This window comes from Gobio gobio (genome assembly GCF_949357685.1).
Source record: "Gobio gobio genome assembly, chromosome: 2".
Classification (NCBI taxonomy): Eukaryota; Metazoa; Chordata; class Actinopteri; order Cypriniformes; family Gobionidae; genus Gobio; species Gobio gobio.
This window is the reverse complement of record NC_137098.1, coordinates 9,179,332-9,205,680: the sequence shown is the minus strand read 5'-3', so window position 1 is coordinate 9,205,680 and position 26,349 is coordinate 9,179,332. Positions and strand designations below refer to the sequence as shown.

The 26,349-nt window shown below is 40.2% G+C and overlaps 1 protein-coding gene across 2 annotated transcripts in view; it reads right to left on the bottom strand.

Annotated features, from left to right (window-relative positions):
• nfat5b (nuclear factor of activated T cells 5b) overlaps window positions 1-25,015 on the bottom strand; it is a 91,813-nt gene extending 66,798 nt beyond the window's left edge. For both annotated transcript variants that reach the window (XM_079802828.1, XM_079802829.1), the window contains exon 1: window positions 23,133-25,015. In XM_079802828.1, coding sequence (XP_079658954.1) covers window positions 23,133-23,205 — 73 coding nt within the window. In that variant the 5' untranslated portion in view covers window positions 23,206-25,015. The remainder of the gene's footprint in view (window positions 1-23,132) is intronic.
• Between the last annotated feature and the right edge of the window lie 1,334 nt (window positions 25,016-26,349).

Genomic DNA, 26,349 nt, shown 5'->3' with positions numbered 1-26,349 from the left:
GACACACACTGAAAAATGATCGCTGTAAAGGCTTTTATTTTTGTGGCTGACCTCATATGCGTTTGTAGGAGCTTCCCTTTCAGACACAACATTTATAAAAGGAGAGTATTTAAATGAATCATGTGAGGTGATTTACTAAGGTTCGCGGTAGTCAATTTACTGATATTTGCGTCATTATTTACTGCCCAAAAAAACATGTCTTAAACCAGATGCTAATTTGCTGAACCCCCAAAATTACGTTTAGTTTTGCTCTATCCTCTGCGCTTCTGCGTTCGTCAATACGCATGCGTCAAGGGTTCAAGGGTTACTCTTTTAGCGCAAGTCGACTCACATTCCGCTGACCGCCGGAAGTTAGTTATTTTAGTCTATAAAGTTTTAAATTTGGATATTTTTCTTACACAAACATACCACTTCGCTTCAGAAGGCCTTTATTAACCCCTGGAGCCGTGTGGAGCAGTTATATGATCGATAGATGCACTTTTATGGACTTCAAAAACGACAAAACCATTCACTGCTGTTATAAAGCTTTGAAGAGACAAGACATTTTTTAATATAACTCTGATTGTATTCGTCTGAAAGAAGAATGTCATATACACCTAGGATGACTTGAAGGTGAGTAACCCATGGTCTAATTTTCATTTTTGGGTTAACAAACCCTGTAATGACTTGCCATTAAATGAAAATGTCATGTGGTGTGGAATACATGCGAGTGCACACATTTTAATAATTATTTTAAAAAACATGGTAAAACATGGTAATCATTATTTTATTATTCCACGTTATTCATTCAGAGGTCAATCAAGTTTTTGGGGAGTCGCACCACATGACATTTTTCATGCAGAGGTCACATGACTTGGCTGACAAAACTTTTTCAAATATTAATAAACAGTGAATCAGCTTTGTTTCACAATTTTTCTTTCAAGAATTTAATTATTTTATTGAGGCTTGATGAATTTCAAAACGGAAGTTAAAAACATAATAATCATAGACAAGGTGTTTTCAACTCACTGTATGCATGAATTGCCTCGATTTTTCAATACATTAATAGATTCAAACAAAAAACTGTATGTCATGTGTTTGACCCCTTATTGACACATAACTAATTAAAAGTTATGTATATATATATACACAATTGGATAGCGCTACAACCAGCCAGAGCAACGAAGAAGGTGAAGCGGAGTTAGTTGATAAATGAAACTTTCACCGTATCCAGTCAGCAAAACTCCGAACACATCTTCCTTTTTTAAGTGCCGTTCTTTGTTCTTTTCTCAAAGAAAATCTTAACTCCAAGGGCCCTATCTTGCACCCAGCGCAATTGACTTTGTACACCGACGCATGTGTCATTCCTATTTTGCACCCGCGCAAAGCGCGCTTTTCCCTCCACAGAAGCACGTCGCTAAACTAGTGAATGCACTTGCGCTCCCTGGGCGGTTCAGCGCAAAAAAGGAGGCGTGTTCCGGCGCAAACAATCCCTGGTGCTATTTTGCTGATCCATTAAACAATTGCGCCACTGACCAGAAAAAACCTAGTCTAAAGTCAGTGGCGCGTTGCGCGTTCATTATGCTATTTTAAGGGCGCATGCTTGACCATAATGTATAGCGTGCACAACGCGCATACACTTTGCTCATGTAATCTACACAGATGCAACAGTTATTTTTGCAAATCATAAATTGTTACACTAAAAAAATATTAACACATGAGATGACGGAAATCATTGTGGTGTGCCACGAAGATGTGAAAAAATAGGCATAAATCTAGCTTACAAATGATTCAGGCTAATTGTAATAATTAAGGATAAGACCTGTTTGCCCAATAGTGGCAAGACATATATGTATATAAGGACATCTGACAAATTGGTTTGTCCGTCAAGAACCAGGAAAAAAAATCGACTGAAAAAATGAAAAAACTGAAAGACTGAAAAAAAAAAAAGACTGTGAAATCACCTTTACCATAATGTACAACATTACAACTTCACTTCTCTGTCTTTCACTGCTCTTACTAGAACATCAGTCTCCTCGGCTGTGAACCGCTCCTGGCGTGCGCCTGGTAAATACGCCATAATAATAGCAATCCATAATGGAACTTGCGCACCTGCTTTTAAAGGGAATGTTGGATGACGCTCGGATTGGTTTATTCACGTTACGCCCAAACCACACCTATGAATAATGAAGCTACTTCAGACCAACCCATTTTAGATTTGCGCCGGGCGCAAGAGCCATTTATCCCGCCGGGAAAATAGCAACAGCGCAGAGACCCGCCCACAAAGTTACTTGCGGTTCGCGCTTTGACACTTGCGTTTCAGATCGTTAAAATAGGGCCCCAAGTCTTCCAGAGTCGCGGCCAAAGCCGATTCGAAAGACCGTTGTTCGCCAGCTTCTTTGTTTACAAGTAGCACGCGGAACCACCGCAACGCTGTCGTCATTATGTTAAGCCCGCCCACCGACTCTATGCACGATGTGATTGGCCTGACTAGAGTTTGTTTTTTTCAGCTCGCAAGCCAACGGAGAGTTGCTAGATGCCCTGGTTGCAAATTATATTTGCTGCCGTTAGGGTGCGTCTACATTTCTAGGCTAAAAGTAAATAGCAATACAAATAAATTGTAATAAAGTTCATGCTCGTATTTTACTCATACTGAAGAAGGGACCAGAGTCATAGTCATATCTATGCACCAGCACTTCAAATAGACACTAGATACTTGTGGATTTTCCTTAAAGGTGAAGATGGGAAATATACAGCCTTTCCAAAGCCCTCTTCAGCAGTTGCCAGGGGCTGCTGATATAGTTTAACCACTCGTGCATTTCTTTGTTGGCTCTAGAACAACATCCAGAGTGTGCACGGCAAATAGTGGGGGAGGTAATATTTTGACCCAGAGTCAGGAACTCTTTTATTTTTTTCTTTGCCTCTTTAAATTACAGTTTGGTTAGTGTTAACCATTAACTACCAAGGAATTTTGAGGCAGGAGTTATTGGGGCATGACAGCAGCACACTTCACCTTAGGCTAGCAGAGGAAGAAGAATAAAGAATGTGACGTCAAGAGAAGGCTGGACCACGAGGATCACATTTCATAAATTTAATTTATTCTATTATTACAAACAGCTGAGCTTAACGGTAACACAGACACTAGGTGCGTTTACATGGAGCTCTGTATTCCAATTAAAATCAGTTTAAAAGTCCAATTTAAATGAAAATGCTCAATGTAAACACCTCAATCAGAATAAACTCTGCCTAAGCCGAATGAAATTTCAATCGGTTTGAGAGGGGTGGGATAAACCTTTTGTAATCCGTTTGTTAGGGCATGTAAACACTTGATTTGACTGAAAAACTAAACGTTTTGATGTAGAAATGGTATCATGACGCATGGAACAAGCTGTTGTTGTTGAATATAATAAATAACTGTCGTGTATCTAAAATTCTCTTTCCACTCATTTGAAGTGGTGCAGGACAACGTTGTCCCTCATGTTTTTATAGCATGTTAAAATGTTCACTTTTTGAGGGTGAGCGCATGCCGTTTTTCTGTGTGTCCCTTTAAATGCAAATGAGCTGCTGCTCCCAGCCCCCTTTCAGGAAAAGGGCGGAGCTTCAAGAGCTCATGTTAGCCGCTCCGATTACCTCACACAGACGCGCACTGAAAGTATCAGAAACTTATGTTCAAACCGGAGTCGAACACTAATGGAGAGATTCAAGAAGAAGTGACAACATGTAGAATGCAACAGGACGTTTCTGAATGGTTAGTTGATGAATTTATGTAGCTGATGTTGAGTTAACTTCTTCAAGTCATTGATTAGCATATTCTGTCATGATTATCTATAAATCGCTTGTTGTAAGATACAGAGCCAGAGTAAATCTTCGGCGTGGAGATAGAACAGGTATAGTTTAGTTTAATTACGGTTATAGCTCATGTTGTCATCTTGCTTTTATGACTTGTTATTGCACTTGTGTTCGTTCTGTATTGCAATAAATGAATGTGCTCGAATACAACAACTCTTCCTCTTCTCAACATGGCATTTGTTGTGTGTTCCCAGGGGTGGAGTTTATGTACATTTTACGGTTAGTGATATCACCAACCCGTGAATAAGCTTGTTGTAGTCCCTACCGGCCATTTGTTGTAGTCCATAAAAAGCGATTTCTGCGATTGAAGCCTGTAATGTATAAATGCGCACATCAACCCGATCACTTTGTTTAATTTTTGTGTAAACACTATGTTCAGATTCTTCAATCCGGATTTCATTCTGATTTTTAAAAAAGTGTCTGTATAAACATGGCTACTGTTTGGAGATCTCTTGTGTTGCCAGGATGTATCCTAATGACCATACCAACACAAAGGAGATGGAGAAGCCATGCAGCACAGTGACTTTACAACAGTTATACCCCTTAAACCTTCACTATAAGTCTCAACCTCAGCCCATGGACCGTTGGCTGAACGCCTGATGCATATGGCACACAAAACGGGAAACACTTCAGGAGTTTTGAAGTCGTCATCTGATTGATTGAATTCTCCAGGACTTCCGGGAGATGTGTGTGTTGTGTTCTTTAACAGTCTGCCTGGAAACAAAGTTATGGAACTGACAATAAACACGCTTATCAGGATCAACTAAACACTGGATGTAAAAGTATGTGAAGTTCACAGCACCATTGATGTGGCATTGCTGCAGTAAACTTGCACAATGTTCTTGAATGAATTGTAAGCAGGCCTGTTATTGTAGGGACATCGACTTTTCATTTTCAGGTACCTATAAACATGACGCTGAACAAAACGATTGGTTGGTTTACATGTCAGTCAGACTTCCTATTGGGCGGTCCTTGGCCAATGAAAGCTGCTAAGAGTGCAGTCCTTGTGCCGTCAGTCTGAAGGTCTGGCTGCACAAGACTACTTTAGATGTGCACACTTGCCACATTAATAGCTTATTCAATTAATGTTGGGTCACCTTTGTGTGGAGCTATTTTCTAACAACTTACATACAAAACTAGCAAGAAGAAACTCACACTTAGCACACACATTGCTCAATTTAGTCTGTGATGTTGGCACACAGTCGACTGGTACATTTCAGCCGTCTGTGAAATGGAAGCATCACTAGAGGCCAAACCACTCAGGTCTAATTTTGTTCTGCATGGGCCTTTGTGTTTTGTTTATTCAGAAAAAAAATGGATTGGCTCTGGAGATTAGTAATCGAGAAAAATAAATAACCAATGAAGACAAATATTATAAAAAAAAAAAAAACAGTAACCTGCCTTGCAATCTTCTGCCTAAATAAACAGCATCCAAACTGAAATGGAACTTTATAAGTGACTGATTCGGAACAGCAACTCTGACTGACTGACGCACAAAAGAGACTTTTGATCAACAACTTATTCAACTGAGTTAACAACGTTTCTATCGAGTACAAAAAGACACAGCACACACAAATATTGAGTAAAATAGTCAATTTTAATTAGATTTAAAGGTCCCATGGCATGGCATTTTTCTATTATTTTATAATGTTTCCTGAGGTGTACTTATATTGTTAGTATGACTTTTACATCATAAAATGTCATAATTTAGAAATAAAAGGCATTTTTTCTATACTGCTGTTTGCCCTGTGGCTGAATGCCCTGCTTCAAGAGGCGTGTCTGCTGTGAGACTTCAGTAAAAACGCCCACTGTTGTGATTGGCTGACATCTTTGCATTTTAAATGAGCGGAGGGGGCGTGGTTTAACGAGGTCTACGAGGCAGGAGCAGGCACGAGCTGCTGCCAGAGAGACGGATGGACCTGAGTTCACTTCACATCAGTTCTCAGCATGTCTGAACTGTTGTAGTTACAGCATATACTTCAGGTTATTAGTCTATTTCTAGTCGGAGGGACTGTCACTCATGTCAGAAAGTTAGTAACTTTAGTAAATTATGGATCAGCGCTGACTGGAGACGCGAACCGTTTAGAACGATTCAGTCCGATTTGGTGAACTGATTCGGTTCACTAAAAAGAACCGGTTCAAAAGAAAGATCGTTCGCGAACCGGACATCACTAATGTACCAGAGACTGAGCTCAGCGATTGCTAACAAAGTTATTTATAGTAACTACTGAGTTATGAGAGCGCTGTCAGTCAGCGCGAGTTTATTGTGTTTGTATCTGAGAGCTCTGATAGACACGAGTCCCAGTCACACCGAGTCCGTCTTCATCATTATTACCAACTTTGTAACACATGCAAAGTACCATTACAGCTGTCGAGATGAACGAGTTAAAAGTAAGTGTTGATAATAGCATTATTTTTAAAATAAAATAAAAGCGTCAGTGACGCGCGTTGAGTACACAGCGCAAACAAAGACACAACACACAGTAATCGATTGTAATCCAGTTTATTGTGGGGAAAGCTGGCTAGCCCGGATATGCTCACGCTTACCCCCCTTCTGCTTAATCTCATGCCGCGTTTGGTGTCTCCGCTGTGGGACAGATGCAGTACTGGGGGTCGGGGATGTTGAAGGCCACCGGCCAGTACAGCCCGAGCTTCGGCGTGTGTGAGGTTTATCTCTAAAGATGTTGAGCAGAAACTCATGACTGTATGCACATTTTAGAACAGATAGACGCGACGAGGACGTACAAAAACACTGACTCACAAGATAACACGAAAACACCGTTCTGTTGGGAGAGAGAGAAGCCGCAGTGTGTGCAGGAATAATTAATAATTAGCTACACATCAGAAATCACTGATCACAGATCAGAAGGAACTGAAAAAAGACTTCTGTTTTCATTTGTACTTCCAAACACTGAGAAACTGCCAGCGTTCACTCGTTCACAAGCCGAGGACAATAATATAGCGTTTGCATGGGCGTGCCAGATTCTCTGGGCGGAGGAAAGGGAGGTAACCGTTCCTGCTTGGACGTCAAACCAGGAGACTTCAGGATTGGCTCGTCTGGCCTGTCATTTTCTCAAAGGCAGAGAGAGACAGCCAGAACTCGGGTTTACACCGGGCAACATTTAGGCAATATTCAGGCTAGGGGAACTCATATTAATGTTGAAAAACCTCATAAAATGAAAATTTCATGCCATGGGACCTTTAATAAAGAAGGGAAGGAAATGGGAATTGAAAGGAAGGAAAAGGGGGAAGGAAGGAAATGGAAAGGAAAGAAAGAAAGAAAGAAATGGAAATGAAGGAAGGAGGGAGGGAATGAAGGAAGGAAGAAAGGACAGAAGGAGAAAGGGAAAGACAGGAGAAATGGAAAGGAAGGAAGAAAGGACAGAAGGAGAAAGGGACAGAAAGGAGAAATGGAAAGGAGGGAAATGGGAAGGAAGGAAGGAAGGAAAAGGTAGTAAAGAAGAAGGAAAAGGAAAGAAAGAAAGAAAGAAAGAAAGAAAGAAAGAAAGAAAGAAAGAAAGAAAGAAAGAAAGAAAGAAAGAAAGAAAGAAAGAAAGAAAGAAAGAAAGAAAGAAAGAAAGAAAGAAAGAAAGAAAGAAAGAAAGAAAGAAAGAAAGAAAGAAAGAAAGAAATGGAAAGGAAGGAAGGAAGGAATAGAATGGGAAGGAGGGAGGGAATGAAGGAAGGAAGAAAGGACAGAAGGAGAAAGGGACAGAAAGGAGAAATGGAAAGGAAGGAAGAAAGGACAGAAGGAGAAAGGAACAGAAAGGAGAAATGGAAAGGAGGGAAATGGGAACTGGAAGGAAGAAAAAGGTAGTAAAGAAGAAGGAAATGGAAAGAAAGTAAAGAACAAAGGGCAGGGAAAGGAAGGAAATGGAAAGGAAGAAAGTAGTGGTGGAAATCGACAGAGGCCCCATGATATGATATTATCGCGATACTTAAGCCACGATATAATATATATTATTGCAATTTTTAAAACATTATGAATGGCCGTGCGCATTTTACTTTCACTTTAGAATTAGCACTAATATGACTATCGCAGCAAGCCTATTGTGTTGTATAATGAATGAGTGCGCTGACAGTGTAGATATGGCATAATGTAGACAGCTTCTTTGATTGTAATTGCGAGTGAAAGTTCTGTTGCAGTGCGGAGCTGGCTTGCACTTGCATGTCAAACCAACACATGTAACTAACAGAACCACGTTCAGAAATATGCGAGAATGCGCTTCCTGCACACACAGCTCACTGTGCACGTGTGTGAGCGAGAGTGATGTGCTGTTTGTGATATTACAGTCTGAAAGAACTAATTCTGAACTAATTCGAAAGTTATTATTATTTCCAGCATTATAAGGAAGGAAGGAAGGAAGGAAGGAAGGAAGGAAGGAAGGAAGGAAGGAAGGAAGGAAGGAAGGAAGGAAGGAAGGAAGGAAGGAAGGAAGGAAGGAAGGAAGGAAGGAAGGAAGGAAGGAAGGAAGGAAGGAAGGAAGGAAGGAAAAGGGAAGGAAGGAAGGAAGGAAGGAAAAGGGAAAGAGGAAGGACATGGGAAGTAGGGCTGGGCAATTTTATCGATTCTGCGATATAAATCGGTATTTTTTCTCCCAAGAAAGTATCGATTTTTAAGCCGCGAGTATCGATACATAAGTCCCATTCAAATCCCCGTGTTTACCCCCATTTGCGTTGCAGGAAGAGCGATTTGGTCAGCCAGCCGCTAGTACCGCTGTAGAGCAAGTTACCCGTACTACTAACTTTACGCCGACGTCTACCTCTTCTTGTTTACGGAGTCAGAGCGAGGAGATTCAAATAAATGGCGGCGAATATCAATCCAGCGCCTTCATGCTTAAAAGCAGATGTATGGGAGCACTTTGGGTTTAAAAAGAAGAAGGAAAGCGACGACTTAGACTCAGGGGTCAACAACATGAGTCGCCCGCAAGGACCACACGAGTTGCCCGCGGGTCTGTTCTAAAAATAGCTCACCATAGCAGCTGCGTTCAGTCGCTTCCGTGTTCATTTAAGCGCAGGGCTCCAGACTGAAGCCGAATATATACTAGTGTCTGTAAATAATAAACTGCAAAATACTATTTAAATATTACTCCTGCATGTTCTGCGTCTGTGTGGATGACGAGCGCCGCGCGCGCACTCGCTCTTGTAGTCTCTGCCGACACGAACACAAACCTCACTTCATGAGAATTTACCGTTTCATTTGAGAAAACTGGCTGCGTCTCATTCTGCTCCTGGTTCAGAAGTCAGGGCACTGATCAGGACATAAGTCAATGGGCTGATCCCTGGTCAGTGCCCTAACTGAACTAGGGAGCTGAATAAGACGCGCACCCATACCCCTTTTCCACCAAGGCAGTGCTAGAGCTAATTCAGAGCCAGAGCTAGTCCCAGTTCATAGTTGGTTTGACTTACCCCTTTTCCACCAAGGCAGTGCTAGAGCTAATTCAGAGCCAGAGCTAGTCCCAGTTCATAGTTGGTTCGACTGAGGAGCCTTCTAAGAACCGTTTGCTTTTCCACGGGCTGAGAGCCACAACAGAGCCAGGTCTCTGTATACGTCTCATCTCTCTCAGCAACGCTAGCGAGGCAGCGGCAGTGTTGCCAAGTATGTGGTTTTGCCGTGGGCTGTTTTTTCATGTCCGCGGGATGAAGCGACCCCAATTCTGTGATATTTAGCCCCGGGAATGCGAATTTTAGTGCCAAAAAACACATATTTTACCCCCAAATGTGATTTTTACTGGGGAATCCCCCCCTGGAACGCGATTGGGCTTGTTTGGAGTAGCAATTGGGCGGGTTTGTTGTGAAAACCTGGCAACCCGGAGCAGCGGGAAACACAAACACACCAGGCTTGTTCGAGATGCATCGTCACTGCGCAGACCGTTCCACGTATGATATAAAAAAAAACGCATGAGTGAATCAAAAGCATAAGGAGTCATATGCTCTCGCTGGACTCGTTGTCATACGGCGATCGGTCTCTGCACAGCACCGCTGCGAACAAGCCTTCCATCAACAATGCAAACGTTGCGTTACTATTCATTCACATGGCTTTACGATCCTACATCGGCATCAAAACACAACGAAAACACAGCGAATCCAACGCATTCATGTAGTTCGCCGTAATTTGTATAGACGGAGATTACAAACGAACAGCAGCTGTTAGCTCCATTAGCTGCTATTTCAAAAATGGTGGATCTAAAGTTTGTGTTGGTCTTGACTTGTTGACCCCGCCCCCAGCGCCTGACGTAATCGGTTCTTACTTCTAGCCCTGTTCTAGCCCAGCAATGTTTTGGTGCTACTTAAGAACCACTTTTCCTGGCTCTGAGGTGGGGCTTTGTGTGTGGAAACACAAAGAACCGATTTGAAACTAGGCTCTGGCTCCGATCTAGCTCTGGCTCTGCTTTGGTGGAAAAGGGGTACCACTGTCATATCATCATGAACACAGACACTGGTAATCACGGCAACCCGTCAAAATAAAAGTTTGGTTTAACGTGAAGAGATTGACTACAGATTGTAGCCTACAGTACATTTAGCTACGTCTCTATGTAATAATAATACGTCTCTACTAATAATAATAATTATGAAATAAATAATACTAATTATATAATTATTAATGGTTGCTTATTTTTCACTTGATCTTTCATTTATAAACAATGTTTACTTTTAAACAGCATACAGCCTTTACATGTTTATGTATTATTTACTTATGATTATCATCATATATAATAAAACATTTATTTAAAAAAAAAAAAATAGTGGTATTGTACCGACTACTGGAACTACTACTATACTCTTTCAGGTGTAAAACAGTTTGGATAGTTGTTAATATGAGAATTATGATGCATTATTTAAGAGTTTTAAGTATTATATAACATGAGTAGCTCTCTGTGACTTTCTTTTTTAAAAAGTAGCTCTCAAATGAAAAAGGTTGGAGACCCTTGACTTAGACAAAGCATCGCGGTTGATTTGCAAGCTGTGTGACACAAACGTGAAATACTCTGGAAATACCACCAAATGTCAGTGTCAAGCTAAAAAAGCTGTCAAAGAAACTGTTCAGAACAGGCCACTTGCTGCAATTTTTTAAAACTCCATTGTTAATTGCAATACTGCACTTTATTTACTTTTCAAAGGCTTGTAAGCTACAGTTTGCACTGTTTCAATAAATGGAACTAATTTTCTGAACACATCTTTGATTCATTTTGTCCAGCATTTGCAAGCTGTAGACTCTCTGTCCCGTCAGAGACATATATTGTGTAATTGATGATTTTAGTTTTCAGTTCAGTTAATTCAATCCAAGTAAATGAAACACTCACAAGATGTCACCAAAATCACTCTGTCCCCTTTAAATCTTTCAGAAAATTATGTAAGTGTATCGAATTATATCGAATCGTATCGTTGGCTGAATATCGTGATATATATCGTATCGTGAGCTGAATATCGAGTATCGTATCGTATCGTGAGATTAGTGTATCGCTACAGCCCTAATGGGAAGGAAGGAAGGAAGAGGAAGGAAAAGAAATAAAAAATAAAGAAAGAAAGAAAGAAAGAATAGACAACAAAATAAACACTAAAACCATCAAATAAAAAGACAATTTTATTCCTTACACATTGAATACATATGACTGCACAGTGCACACATCTTATTTATTGTTTATAAAATATACATAAAACATTTTCCACAAACACTGTGAATTATTCATTCAGAGTTCAATCAAGTTTTGGGGAGTCACACCACATGACATTTTACATCCTAAACTACATCATTAAAAGGCAAATGATCTGATATTTCGAGAGACAGTCAAACCACATGACTTTGATTTGGCAGATAAAACTTTTTCAAATATTAATAAAGAGTTGTTGCAAAATTTCTCCCTCAACCAATAGAGATCGCCTCTTGCGTTGACAAAGCAATTATAGCATGCTTGCCATTCCAAACATATCTACTCCAAACTGACAAAAAAGTATGAATCAAATTCCTTTTATCGCCTTGGTGAAACATTCTAAAAGTGAGAAGGATTTCACAATTTTATTCACCTCAGACTATAAAATAGCTTTTTACACAGTCCTGTAGTGTGACAAGTTAATTTTCATAAAAACAATCCAAAAACAATGCATTGTAATTATTACAGATGAATAATAGTAATTGTTTTAGATGGATTATAATGTACAGACAGAGCGGCTTCCTACAGAATAACCCATTGACTTAATGAACGTAGGGAGCTAATCCGGTGAATGAAAACAGGATTTGCCTCTATAGAAAACAGTGATCAGCTGCATGGAAAGAATCAGGTCTTGGCTGCAAATCAATCCCACATCGCACAGCCACTCAAGCTGGACAATGTGTTTTCAAAGCACACATACCAAACAACATCAAGCTAAAAATAAATTCACAAGCCACATCTCCAGGGCGTTTTGCCATCCTTCTGGGAATGCACAGCCATATGCTTAGCTACATCTCATCCCCTGCACCGTCGTCCCCCCCGTCACATGACACAAGAGCTCATTAGCCAGTCCACTCGAAGAGATCCACGCAGCAGGGACGCGGAAGGGGAAACAACAATGTGAGAAGGTCAACTGCAGATGTCAGAGAGTGACAAGAATACTGAAAGAGCGAGCACGCGCAATGACGGAACCAAACTGGCCCCAGTCTATGAGAAAAGGCCTAATCTACTGACTACTTTAAATAAGCTCATTAGACGGATTGCCGGTTTCCCATAGACCCCTGCCACCTTTCTTAACTTTCACTCCATGGATACTCCATCTACAATTGTTCTCATGTTTTCTAAATTACTCAGAGTTTCACAACCTCATAATAACTGAGATACTATGTGAAATAATGTCTGACCGCAGGACTATTTAGAAATATAATTACACGAGAACATCATGGAACGTCATGGAAAACCTGGAAATGTCAGAAAATGTCAATTTACAGGCCTGGAAAAGTCGAAAGTAATAATATCTTACAAATTCAGTGAAAAGGCATGGGAATTTCAATAGTGCATATCAGAATTTGTATCTAAAAAAATCAGATTAAAATTGTTCTTTGTGTGCTCAATGTAAAAATAACAATACATTTCTCAATTTAAACAGAAATACAATAGCAGGAATTATTAACCTTTAAATAAAATAAGACCAAAAAATATTTTTCATTGCTAGAAAAAAAACGAATTAACTGAAATTTAGTTAAAGTACTAAAATAACAAATTAAACTAAAACACATTAAAAACTATAGACATTTAAAAAAAAAACATAGTAAAAATTACAAAAAACGCAACAAAATAAAAAAAAAAAAACAGACATTTTTTAAAAATTGTCTGTTTGCATTAGCAATACTAAAACAACAGTGTAAAATAGAAAAGCGTGCTAAAATCATAGAAATGTATTGGTCAATTTCCCCAAAAAATGTACAATTAGGGTTACAGTACAAAAAATATATAGTTTCTCTTTCATATATCAGTTTTAGATAAAAATAAAATAAATAAATATTTATAAATTACACAAATGGTCAATAACTGAGGGCCATCCTTCAAATCCTAATATTATAGCCTGCCCTGGATGCCAGCTGAAATTAGCCCCGCCCATAACAATTGAGGTCGGGAAGTTCGGTCTGGATTTGATCCGTTGTGGAGCAACTATGCTCGAACCAGAGCTGTTCGGACCAATCAAATTATCAGGGCGGGCTTTAGACGATGATGGACAGAGGATCAACAGTAACATCCAGTGCTTGAAGTGGAAAAAATAAAGTGCCGGTACTCACCAAAGGGGGCGGGGCTTTGTTGGGGGGCGTGGTTATGGGGGATTGTTTAGTCAATAATTCAAGAAGGTCCACTTGTACTCAGCCTTAAAACTAACATATAGTTCTTGTAATTGTTTAACTTCGGGGTAGTCGTGGCCTAATGGTTAGAGAGTCGGACTTGTAACCGGAAGGTTGCGAGTTCGAGTCTCAGGTCCGGCAGGAAATGTCGGTGAGGGGAGCAAATAACCAGCGCTCTCCTCCACGCTCAATACCACAACTGAGGTGAGAACCTTGAGCAAGGCACCAAACCCCCAACTGCTTCCCGTGCGCCGCAGCAATATGGCTGCCCACTGCTCCTGGTGTGTGTGTGTTCACTACTGTGTGTGTGAACTTGGATGGGTTAAATGCAGAGCACAAATTCCAAGTATGGGTCACCATACTTGGCCACACGTCGGTTCACAAATTTAGCATTTGTTAAGGGTTTATTTACAAAGCAAGACCATTGAAGGCTCCTCATTACCAATGTTAACTTTTTTCTTTCTTTTTTTAATCTATAGCATTTGTTATGAAAAATAGCAACACAGTTAGAAACTATAGCTACAACATCCCACAGGTGTAATATACATCTTTAGTGAAAAATCTATTCCCTTAACTGATTATCTACATAAATTCTACAACTAGTCAAAATTTACCACAATAAATACAATAGAAAGTGATCAATTCTAGTAAATGTGGTCATCATGAGGATGATGTTTTCCCCTCTTTTCATCCGTCATTTTAGTGTCTGTTTTAGATCATGTTCGACTTTCTCCATAGTGTTTTACTAGCCTACCAGACTCTCGTACATTTAATTTGTACAGAGAGTCTGGCCACTCTCCATTGACAAGCGTTAACTTCCTTGAAGGCGGGTACTCTGTTGAAGTTTAAAACTATTGGATCTGCCCAGAGCCACTCTGGGTCTGCCATAACCAATCACTAAAGTTTGGTCGTGACGTATGTCATCTCAAACTAGCGCACGACATCAATGTCATCGTTCTCAGCCACTCCCTCTGTTCGCTGATTGGACCGGTTAAAATTTGACCGGAAAAAAACAGTGAATATACAGCAATCCCAGACGGAGTACTGAAGGAAAATGAAAATTGAGCGGAAGTACGTAGGAGGGCGGAGCCAGGCTAGTGTTTTGCATTCTCAATAGAATTCATTTCGCTTGCTGGTGTGCCAAGTGGACGAGGCGCGCGCAGTCAGCGGAGGCTTGCGCTGCGGAGCTAGACGAAAGTATAACCAAGGCTTTTGGAGTGCGCTGGTGAACGCACCTACAGTGTTTCGCACGCCCCTAAATTAAACAATTGGGCTTCAGTCACAGTCATATTGCACAGACAATTGATCCGTCCCCTTATAAAAGTGAGAAGTAGCGGTACGCAAGAAAAAGTGCAGATACGCTTAAGAGTAAAATGTACAAGTGCCGGTACTGTGTACCGGTGAGTACCGCCCCACTTCGAGCGCTTGGGTTGAATTTGTTCATTAAACTGAGAACTTGTTGGTATATGCTTCACCTTTACTATTTCTCTCAGAAATGATGATCGTGTTGGTAAGTACTCCGTGTCTCCTTAAATTATTTTTACAACACCGGCAAAGATCGTTTACACTCATCTTCTTCTTCTACTTCTTCCAGCGTGCGTGCAGTTGAGTTCTGTTGACAACTTTGCATCGCTCAACACGTCACTTACTCCATTGCTCTGATTGGTTGTAGGTCTATCCAATTGAGTGCAGAGGCATTCTTCCCTGGTTCGGTTGAAACGCCCCATAATCACAGCCCAATGGAGCAGAATCAGACTCACATTCTGACTAGAGTCTGAGTATGACGATGTCAGGCTACTCTTCATTGTAACATCTCATTTAAAAGTGAAAAGGAAAATGTCTCACGCCTGTTCTTATCATGTTAACCTGGCTGATAACATTGAGGGTTTTTAACACCTGTCACTGCGTAACCTTGTGTTCACCTCTGATATCTGGCCAGAGGAAGTGGATAAGGAGGTTGTTTATTTATTACTCTAGGCCAGGGGTCTTCTTCAGGCTAAGGACCTTCTGGTGGTTAAGGAGATGCAACAGGTTTTACATAAATGGAGTGTCGTATTTACATATTTGTTATGATGGTTACAAAGCAAAGCCAATCATTATTGATGCACAGATCATTTATGCATTATATACTCCCTCTTAAAGGTGCAGTGTGTAATATTTATGAGGATCTATTAACAGAAATGCAATATAATATACATAACTATGTTTTCAGTGGTGTATAAAGAATTTACATAATGAACCGTTATGTTTTTACAACATGACATCATGACTTTGCGTAAACATACACGCCACTTTCTAAAGCCAAATGGCGTGTTATCTGTACGCATTTTGAGCTATCCACGTGTATGTCTACGCCATGTGATTCCGCGTGTATGTGTACGCCGTGTGATTCCGCTTGTATGTGTACGCCGTGTGATTCCGCGTATATGTGTACGCCGTGTGATTCCGCGTATATGTGTACGCCGTGTGATTCCGCGTATATGTGTACGCCGTGTGATTCCGCGTGTATGTGTACGCCGTGTGATTCCGCGTATATGTGTACGCCGTGTGATTCCGCTTGTATGTGTACGCCGTGTGATTCCGCGTATATGTGTACGCCGTGTGATTCCGCTTGTATGTGTACGCCGTGTGATTCCGCGTGTATGTGTACGCCGTGTGATTCCGCTTGTATGTGTACGTCGTGTGATTCCGCGTGTATGTGTACGCCGTGTGATTCCGCTTGTATGTGTACGTCGTGTGATGCCATAGCAAATTGGCGTCATACATACATACATACGTCATACATACGCTATTCCTTTTTGGAACTTTTTTTTACTTTTATTTTTAAAGGAACACGCCGACTTTTTGGGACTTTAGCTTATTCGCCATATCCCCAGATTTCGATAAGTCCATACATACCATTCTCATCTCCGTGTGTGCCATAACTCTTTCTGATTTACCCACCGCTAGCCTAGCTTAGCACAACCCTTTTTTCACTTATTGAGCAGTAGGCTAGCTGGAGCCGTTTACCTCCAGTCTTTGTGCTAAGCTAGGCTAGCAATGGGTGCGTCAGACAGAGTTATGGCACGCACGGAGATGAGAATGGTATGATTTAACTAACTCTGGGGGATATGGTGAATAAGCTAAAGTCCCAAAAAGTCGGAGTGTTCCTTTAAAGGGTTAGTTCACCCAAAAATGAAAATTCTGTCATTAATTACTCACCCTCATGTCGTTCGAGACCCATAAGACCTTAAATACACAAAAACACAAATGAAGATATTTTTGTTGAAAGCTGGTGGCTGAGAAAGGCTTCAGATTTGCCTCCATTGGCATTCTGTACACTTATACTCCCAAGACCGATAAAAGGCACTTAAAATGTCGTTACAAAGTCCATCTCACCACAGTGACTCTACAATAATCTTACGATGCGATGACAATAGTTTTTGTGCGCAAAAAAAATCAAAATAACACCTTTTTCCAACTTGTTACTGCCTTCCGTGTGTGCCTCCACGACGCATGCGCGAGAATATGACGCAGATCCGGCGCTCGGACACATGACCCAGAAGCGATTTGTTTACAAACAGAGGAAGACGCACGTGTCTAAGCTGTTGGATTCTACATTGATCGTGCTTTAGGTCTCGGCGTAGTGCTCAAAATGGGGCTTAAGTGTGTATTTCATGGATTCCCGAACCCCGGCGCTACATCATATTCTCGCGCATGCGTCGTGGAGGCACACGCGGAAGGCAATAACAAGCTGGATAAAGGTGTTATTTAGATTTTTTTTGCGCACAAAAACTATTGTCGTCGCATCGTAAGATTATTGTAGAGTCACTGTGGTGAGATGGACTTTGTAACGACATTTTAAGTGCCTTTTATCGGTCTTGGGAGTATAAGTGTACTGAATGCCAATGGAGGCCTATCTGAAGCCTTTCTCAGCCACCAGCTTTCAACAAAAATATCTTCATTTGTGTTCCGAATATGAACGGAGGTCTGACGGGTCTCGAACGACATGAGGGTGAGTAATTAATGACAGAATTTTCATTTTTGGGTGAACTAACCCTTTAAGAGTACATGACATTTTCATTGAACTAAATAGATTTTATTGGCAATGAAATGTTTAGCTGAACTTGAGCTTCCTAACTTTTGTCTGGACTTCCATACATTTACTGTATATCTGCAAGACAATTTAACAATTTAAAAGGACATGTAACACTTCATTACTATGACAACAGAAGTGAAAGTGCAGCTGAAAAAATATGGACAAGAACAGCTAAACAATCATCCAACACTTTGGTCTGGATGTCTTGAATATGAAGCAACAACAATAACAACAGCAGTGGCGGGCCAGCAGACTATTACCAAGAATTGCAAATGAGATTAGGCTGAGTCTTACGTAACATGTGTGACTAAAGCCCTGATTCAGGATACTACAACACACACCAAGGCAATAGCACTCGTCACCTGTAATACGATGAGAATCCACATCAAATCACCGGGCAAATTAAAATCTAAGACCACCGATCCTCTGCTTAAGGCTGATACAAACTACATAAAGAACATCTAATGCACAGGAAATTAAAAACGCACCAATAGAAGACCTCAGTGAGAGGGGTGTATTTCACGAGAACGCTGCCCATAATAACTCTACAAGTATGAGAACAATGTTTGAGGCCACCACAGTTTGAGTTACTCCCAGTTTATATTAAGTGCTGCTTGAAATATTGTTGTTATTGTTATCTAAAACTATTTTTTGTTCATTAAAAAGAAGCTCAAATAAAATTAGAAATGTGCATTGGCATCTAACCGAAGCAAATAAGCTGAATTACTAAATCTGGAATAAAACTAGACATAAAAAAGAACTAATAAAAATAACCAAAAGCACATCCAATTACTAAAACTTAAACTGAAAAAGAAATGCTAATTAAAATATGAATAAATGCTATAAAATAATACTTCAAATAACACACAAGCATTGGCTTCTCTCATACACACACCTTTAGATATGTCATATTCACTCCGTTTAGCTTTCAATCACTGTCTAAAACAACAGACAGTCTCTGATGTCTGTGATGTTTCCATAAGCAGATTTAATTTTACTATAACCAAAGGAGACATGGCTAGCCTGGATGCCAGCCGAACTTTGCCCCGCCCACAACATTTGAGGTCGGGGAGTTCAGTCTGGACTTGAACCAGAGCTGTTTGGACCATAGACTGTAAAAAAATATGGACGTAGTGTCCGTGACGTCACCCATAGGATTCTGAAGAGCAGTTTTGAAGCGTAAAGTATGGACGAGCTGGCCGTTGCCATCTTAGCAGAGCACCATCGCACGTCACTCCCGGTTAACAGAAAATGGGCAAAGAGGCAAAGATGTGGGCGGAGCTTAAGTGACGTGATGACTAACAGACAGCAGATAAATGGCTATCCACTAAGGCTGCACGATTAATCGAAATCCAACCGCAATCGCGATTTGGCTTGTGTGCGATTATGAAAGCACAAAGGCTGCGATTTTAATGAAATAAATAAATGCTCAGGGTGTCAGTGAAGGTCTCTGAGATCAGGAGTAAACGCTGCTCCGTCTGAAAGCACTGCGAGTTTGAGTCGTTTATTATAACGTGCGCTTGAAAAAGCAACATGTGTCAAATATCTTCACAAACTAGTAATGAGAAGCGTTCATAAACCTGTTGTCCAACGAAATACAACGTTCAATAACATGTTTTAACTCACTTCATATCGTCAGTCGAGCTGATGTGGCTTCTTATCACAGAATGTCAATCAGCACTGCATACTTTATTATTATGAAAATACCCGAGAGGACTTGAAGAACTCAAATACACCATATCTTGCTGCAGTGGTGTTTATTGTCGTCATGTTTAATCAAAGCGTTTCTTTCTTCGTTTTATTCAGCTTATAGCGCTAGCTTCGCTTCACATTAGGGATTTCCTGAACACGATTACTTCTCTGGCAAATGAGGAGTTTCTGCTCGAGGGTGCCCTCTGACCTCCAGTATGAATGAAACTTTTGGGTGGAAAATAAGAAAAATAATACTTCTAAATAAATGTATATGACAATCCATATGTTTTTCTTCAATGTAGCCTACAGGAGTTTTAATCCCCACAGTAGATGCATAAGATGCTCATATTTCATATTAAAGACATAAACTTTAAGAAATTGATATCACAGATAACAAGCACAGATTTTTATAATTTTTATTTTTATTTTTTACAATAAATCCTTAGACCTTTCTAATAATTTTTAGTCATAGGCTGTCTGCATATTAACAGGTAACCCATAATGTTTTAGTTTTATGTAAAATATAAATATTATTATTATACTGTATTATTATTATTTAATGCTCTATTTAATTTTTTTAATAATGAATGTTATTGTAATAATAATATTTCTTATTTTTATTTAGCAATAATAATAATCATAATTATTATTAGTAATATCAATATATAAAAACAAAATGTTATATACAAACTTTTAATTTCTAAAATAAATAAATAAATAATAATAATAATCGCATTTTAAATCGCAATCGCAATTTCAACCAGAATAATCGCGATTAGATATTTTTCCCAAATCATGCAGCCCTACTATCCACCTGTCACTCAAAGTGGCCACGCCTTTAATTATGCAGAACTTTAAGGCTTTATAAAATGTAAGCTAATTAGTTTATAATTAGTTATAAAAAAAAAATCACCCCCCTCACAGTTGTCATGAAGGGCAAAATTAGCCGTATCGACCAAAACCACAATTTGTACCAGACTCTAAACATGTATTTTTTCTGCTGTAAAGTTGGGCATTTTAACATGGGGCTCAATGAGATTCTGCTCACTTCTGGAGCCTGTCCCTAGTGGCAGGTCGATTACAGGTTAAGGGTGCGTTCACACTTGTCATGTTTGGTCCGATTAAAACGAACCCTGGTGCGATTGCTCGGTTAGTGCGGTTCATTTGAACATATGTGAACGCTGCCATCCGAACCCTGGTGCGCACCAAACAAGCGGACCAAGACCGCTAAAAAGATGGGTCTCGGTCCGCTTCCAAACGAACTCTGGTGCGGTTCCATTGATATATGAACGCAACACGGACCAAAGACATGTAAGCGAACTAAAAACAGGACTTGCTGTCACAAGATGCGACGCTACCAATCAGCTGATTTGACGATGCGGAAAGATCAGCTTATCCAAAATGATTAGAGGGCAAACGTGGAGCAACGAAAAGTGCCTCATCATCTGCTGTCTCTTTGCAGCAGATCTTCGTTTCTGCAAACAACGGAGGAAATCCTGGTGCTGTTTTGAATGTTTTTAACATTTTATGAGCTCTTCGTGAGTTCTCAGCTGGTAAAAATAAAACCATATGTACACGCATAAAATGATCGCGTTTAATCCAGCACACAGCATTGTTTTGAATGTTTGGTAAGCAAGCTCTGTCGCGAAATATACGTCATAAAAGCCGACCAATCAGGTTGTGACCGCATCCCTGTGCCTTTGGTTCGGTAACTTTAGGTTCGCTGTTAAAAATGCCAGTGTGAAACCTAAGCGGACCAGGACTATATGTTTTGTTTTGGTTTTTTGGTCCAGACCAAACGAACCAAAGGAACCGAACTATGCTTCGCTCATATGTATGTGGAGGAACGCAGCGCTGTTTTATCATATTAAATACATTTGAAAACAGTTGAAAGTTATATTATAATGCTTCTCTGTGCGTTCGCTCGCACTGCAGTGAGCTAGATCGATATTAGGCATGGTTAAACATGCCTACTACATCAAGAAAACGAGTAACTGTGTTGAGCTGTATAACAATGATTTGTTTTCTGTCGATGAATGTATCCAAACAGTTGCTCACCTGTCTAATAAAACACACCATATATAAAAGCGTCTTTGGTTGACGATGTTCATCCAGCGCTGAATAATAGCAATCCAGTAAGCTACGTCCATAAAAATGTATTATGAATTTGATGCTAGTAGATTGAAACAATGGCCGGCAACATGCATATTATATGCCTATCTGAGTTTGGTATAACCATACTTATTAGAGAATAATCAGAATAATGAAAATTGCATGTAAACTGGAGAGAAGAGTTCTGCTCATGGCATGTAAACATCTTACTGCGATTAAGACCTTATTCTTATTATTAGAAATAGTTGCATTATTGGTGCACATGTAAACATAGCCATTGATAGGCCATGCACGGACACGTCTGTGTCCTGGTTAAAGTGGCTTATTTCTCTGGATTTAAACGTTCTTGGAAACATTTGGGATAATTAAGGCTGCACAATATATCGAAATTATCGCAATATCGCAAATGTTCATGTCGCGATATGCATATCGCAAGGGCACGCAATATCTGAATAATTTTAAAAGGCTGCTTCAACACTGTGAAAATGTTTCGTTTTAGGTCGATGCATATAGCAGAGAATAGACTGGGCACACAACTGTTACTTATGTGACTTGCTTGACATTAAAAAAGAGTTATTAAACGGGAAAAACAACTCCTTGCAGTCTCGGGCTGTCTGACACACACACTGAAACGCACACACAAGCCACCTCTGAAAGCGTGTGATCCCTTCAGCTCTGTTTCGTGCCTTGTTACACACTCGAACAGTCAAGGTATTTAAATATTGGCATTACATTTTTTGTTTGTTTACATTGATGTTAAAATTATATTGTCAGATTTTAGACATTCATTTTTGCATAAACACTGCCGGTCACTTTCAGAAGTTGTAGCGATGCTTTCTATTCCCAGAAAGAATGTGAAACACATAAATGGTATCATTCTCAGTTTTTAAATAATTGTTTTAATATAATTTAAATAGATTTTACACACTTAAAACAATATCGTATCGCATATCGCATTATTTAACAAGGATATCGCATATCGCATTTTTCTTCAATATCGCACAGCCCTAATTTTAATCCAAAAATCTTACATACTGTGCCTTTAAAGCTGTTCTCAGACAGAACAGAGTTATATATTCTGCGCATTTATACTTTCAGAAGATGGGTCCGTGTCTTTAAATGGATGTCAAACTCCATTGCAGGTCCATTAACCATGTCTGAATGTTTTCTCATTCATTCACTCAATCAGAGATATTTATAAACCAAATAAATAGTGATATGCTGATGTAAGTTACAACTGCACACCCCGCCCCCTCAAACACACACACAAATATGCAATGTGTGTATCATCTCACACAAGCTCATTTATTTGATCACCATTTAAACCACTTGTCACATGGACTGTGTAAACTAACAACAAACTGCTTGACAGTCCAGTGTGGCATTACACAGACTGAGTGCACGAACACACACACACAGGCGTGTGCTGTGTGCAAAACCCTAGCGAGCAGCCTACCTAGGCAGCACTTTAGGGCATCATCATAGACATAGTGAACTTGAGCGTGCATGTGATGTTGTCTAGGTAGGCAGCGCGCTAGGTTTGGGAACACAGCCCGGCTGCGCGTGCACACACAGTACATGTACAGTATGCTGAAAGTGAGCAGAAAAGTGGGTTACCTTTGGAGTAGAGGGACTTGGGCGAATCGAGGTCGATATCCGCGCTAAAGAGCGTTGTGAAATCAGAGGGCATCGCAGTGCCTCCGGTCCGCCGAGAAAATGACAGACTTGCTCTTCAACCGCAGCTTCTAACAAACTGCCATCGTTTAGTTTTGCCGAAACAAAAAAACGAAGACGAACAAAAGCCAGGTACTGAAAAAGCAGGCAGTGACACTTCTGAGTATCATAAATAAAGCGTCGCTCGGCGCTGTTCGTAGTGTGTGTTTGTGTGCGTGTGCGTGTGTATGTGTATGTGTGTGTGTGTGTGTGTGTGTGTACACACAGCCAGCACGACTCTGTTTAGTTTGTCTGTTTCCTTTGCGGCCCCGCCCACTCCTCGCGTCACTTCAAGAGCAATGCCAAACACAGGTTCATTAGATCAATTCTCACTCAGATTTAATCTAAGTTTGTCGAATAATAAAGAATTCTGGCTTCTTCAGTTGTTAAAGTTACTTTTTAAATTATTCACAATTGTTAGGCCCCTGAACTATAAATGTACAAAGTTTAATGACTGTGGCCTGGCCTCTTGCCATCACTTTCAAGACCAAATTACCCATAATTTTGGAATTGCAAAGTGTTTTGTATTGACTTTTCTTATTATAGGAATTTACACTCACCTTCCACTTTATTAGATACGAGTTGGGCCTTGTTTTGCCTTCAGAACTGCCTTAATTCTCCGTGGCATTGATTCAAGAAGGTGCAGGAAACATTCCTCAGAGATTTTGGTGACATGACTGCATCACACAGTTGCTGCAGATTTGTCGTCTGCTCATCCATGAGGTGAATCTCCTGTTCCACCACATCCCAAAGCTGCTCTATTGATTGAGATCTGGTGACGGTGGAGGCCGTTTGAGTTGTGAACTCAGTGTCATGTTCATAGAAACCAGTTTGAGGTGATTTGAGCTTTGTGACATGGCACGCTCTCCTGCTGGAAGTAGCCGTCAGAAGATGATACACTGTGGTCATAAAGGCATGGACCTGGTCAGCAACAATACTCAGGAAGGCTGTGGCGTTTAAACAATGCACAATTGGTACAAAGCGGCCCAACGTGTGCCAATGAAAAAAACCTCCACACCATTACACCATGTATGGATCCATGCTTTCATGCTTCAAGGTTGGACATGCCTCAAGATGCTCTTCTGCAAACCTCGTGGTTATTTGAGTTACTGATGCCTTTCTATCAGCTCAAATCATTCTCCTCTGACCTCTGGCATAAACAAGGCATCTTCAGCCACAGAACTGCCGCTCACTGGATATTTTCTCTTTTTCGGACCATTCTCTGTAAACCCTAGAGATGGTTGTGCATGAATTTCCCAGTAAATCAGCAGTTTCTCAGATACTCAGACTTGCCTGTCTGGTGCCAACAACCATGCCACATTCAAAGTCACTTAAATTGCATTTCTTCTCCAGTCTGATGCTCAGTTTGAACTTCAGCAGATCATCTTGAGAATGTCTAAACGCATTGAGCTGCTGCCATGTGATTGGCTGATATTTATAAATTAGATATTTGCGTTAACATGTATTTGAACAGGTACAGAAAGTGGCCGAGTGTATAACACCATTAAAAACGGTGACTCTCTTACCCTTTTCATATTAAGTTTATAATTATGTGTTTATTACTGTCCCTTGTGAAATTTTACATTCATAAATGTACATTTAAAAAAAAGATTCTTTGTTTATTTTCAAGAAATACATGTATATTTGAATTATTTAAAGAACTGTTGCTTGAAAGACTCTTCTGTAGCGTAATATAATGTATTTTGCTTTAGTTCATTTCAGAACTTCATGTTTGTAACCCTAGAATATTTAGTTTAAATTTTTTGCAATAAAAACATTATTTATCAATTTACAATTATGAACTTGATATGGTCATTAACCATATATTAACCATTAACAGTATGCTTGGGTATGTATGTTTGTTGATTTATGCAAACAGCAGCAGTTGAACTGAGATCATCTCTGTGCTCTTTAGAGACAATTCACTGAAAAAAACTACATTTTTCTTTCTGCATATTTTTAAGTACATTTCACGTGTGGAATTAAGTAAAAATCTGCTAAGTACATTTTACTCTAAACAATATAACATGCTTTTCTAGATTATCTAAATAAATAATACAGTAGATATTGTGTAGACAACATACACTCTAAAAAAAAGCTTCTATATGGCACCAAAAAAGGTTCTTGGCTCGTAATCATAGGAGAACCTTTTTAAGTGCTATAAAGCACCAATTTTGGTGCTTCAGTGGTTCTTCAGTGGTTCTTCAGCGGTTTTTCAGAGGTTCTTCATCGGTTCTTCAGTGGTTCTTCAGCGGTTCTTCAGCGGTTCTTCAGCAGTTCTTTTTCTCTTTTTCGGACCATTCTCTGTAAACCCTAGAGATGGTTGTGCATGAATTTCCCAGTAAAAAGCCCAATCGCGTGGGCCCCTTTTCCACCAACCCCTTTTCCACCAAGCCAGTGCTAGAGCTAATTCAGAGCCAGAGCTAGTCCCAGTTCATAGTTGGTTCGACTGAGGAGCCTTCTAAAAACCGTTTGCTTTTCCACATGCTGAGAGCCACAACAGAGCCATGTCTTACGTCACTGTATACGTCTCATCTTTCTCAGCAACGCTAGCGAGGCAGCGGCAATGTTGCCAAGTCTGTGGTTTTGCCGCGGGTTGTTTTTTCATGTCCGCGGGATGAAGCGACCCCAATTATGTGATATTTAGCCCCGGGAATGCAAATTTTAGTAGGCAACCATGCCAAAAAACACATATTTTACCCCCAAATGTGATTTTTACTGGGGAATCCCCCCCCTGGAACGCGATTGGGCTTGTTTTGAGTAGCAATTGGGCGGGTTTGGTTGTGAAAACTTGGCAACCCTGGGCTGCGGGAAACACACACACACCAGGCTTGTTCGAGATGCATCGTCACTGCGCAGACTGATCCACGTATGATATATATTTAAAAAAAACACATGAGTGAATCAAAAGCATAAGGAGTCATATGCTCTCGCTGGACTCATTATCATACGGCGATCGGTCTCTGCACAGCACCGCTGCGAACAAGCCTTCCATCAACAATGCAAACGTTGCGTTACTATTGATTCACATGGCTTTACAATCCTACATCGGCATCAAAACACAACGAAAACACAGCGAATCCAATGCATTCATGCAGTTCGCCGTAATTTGTAAAGACGG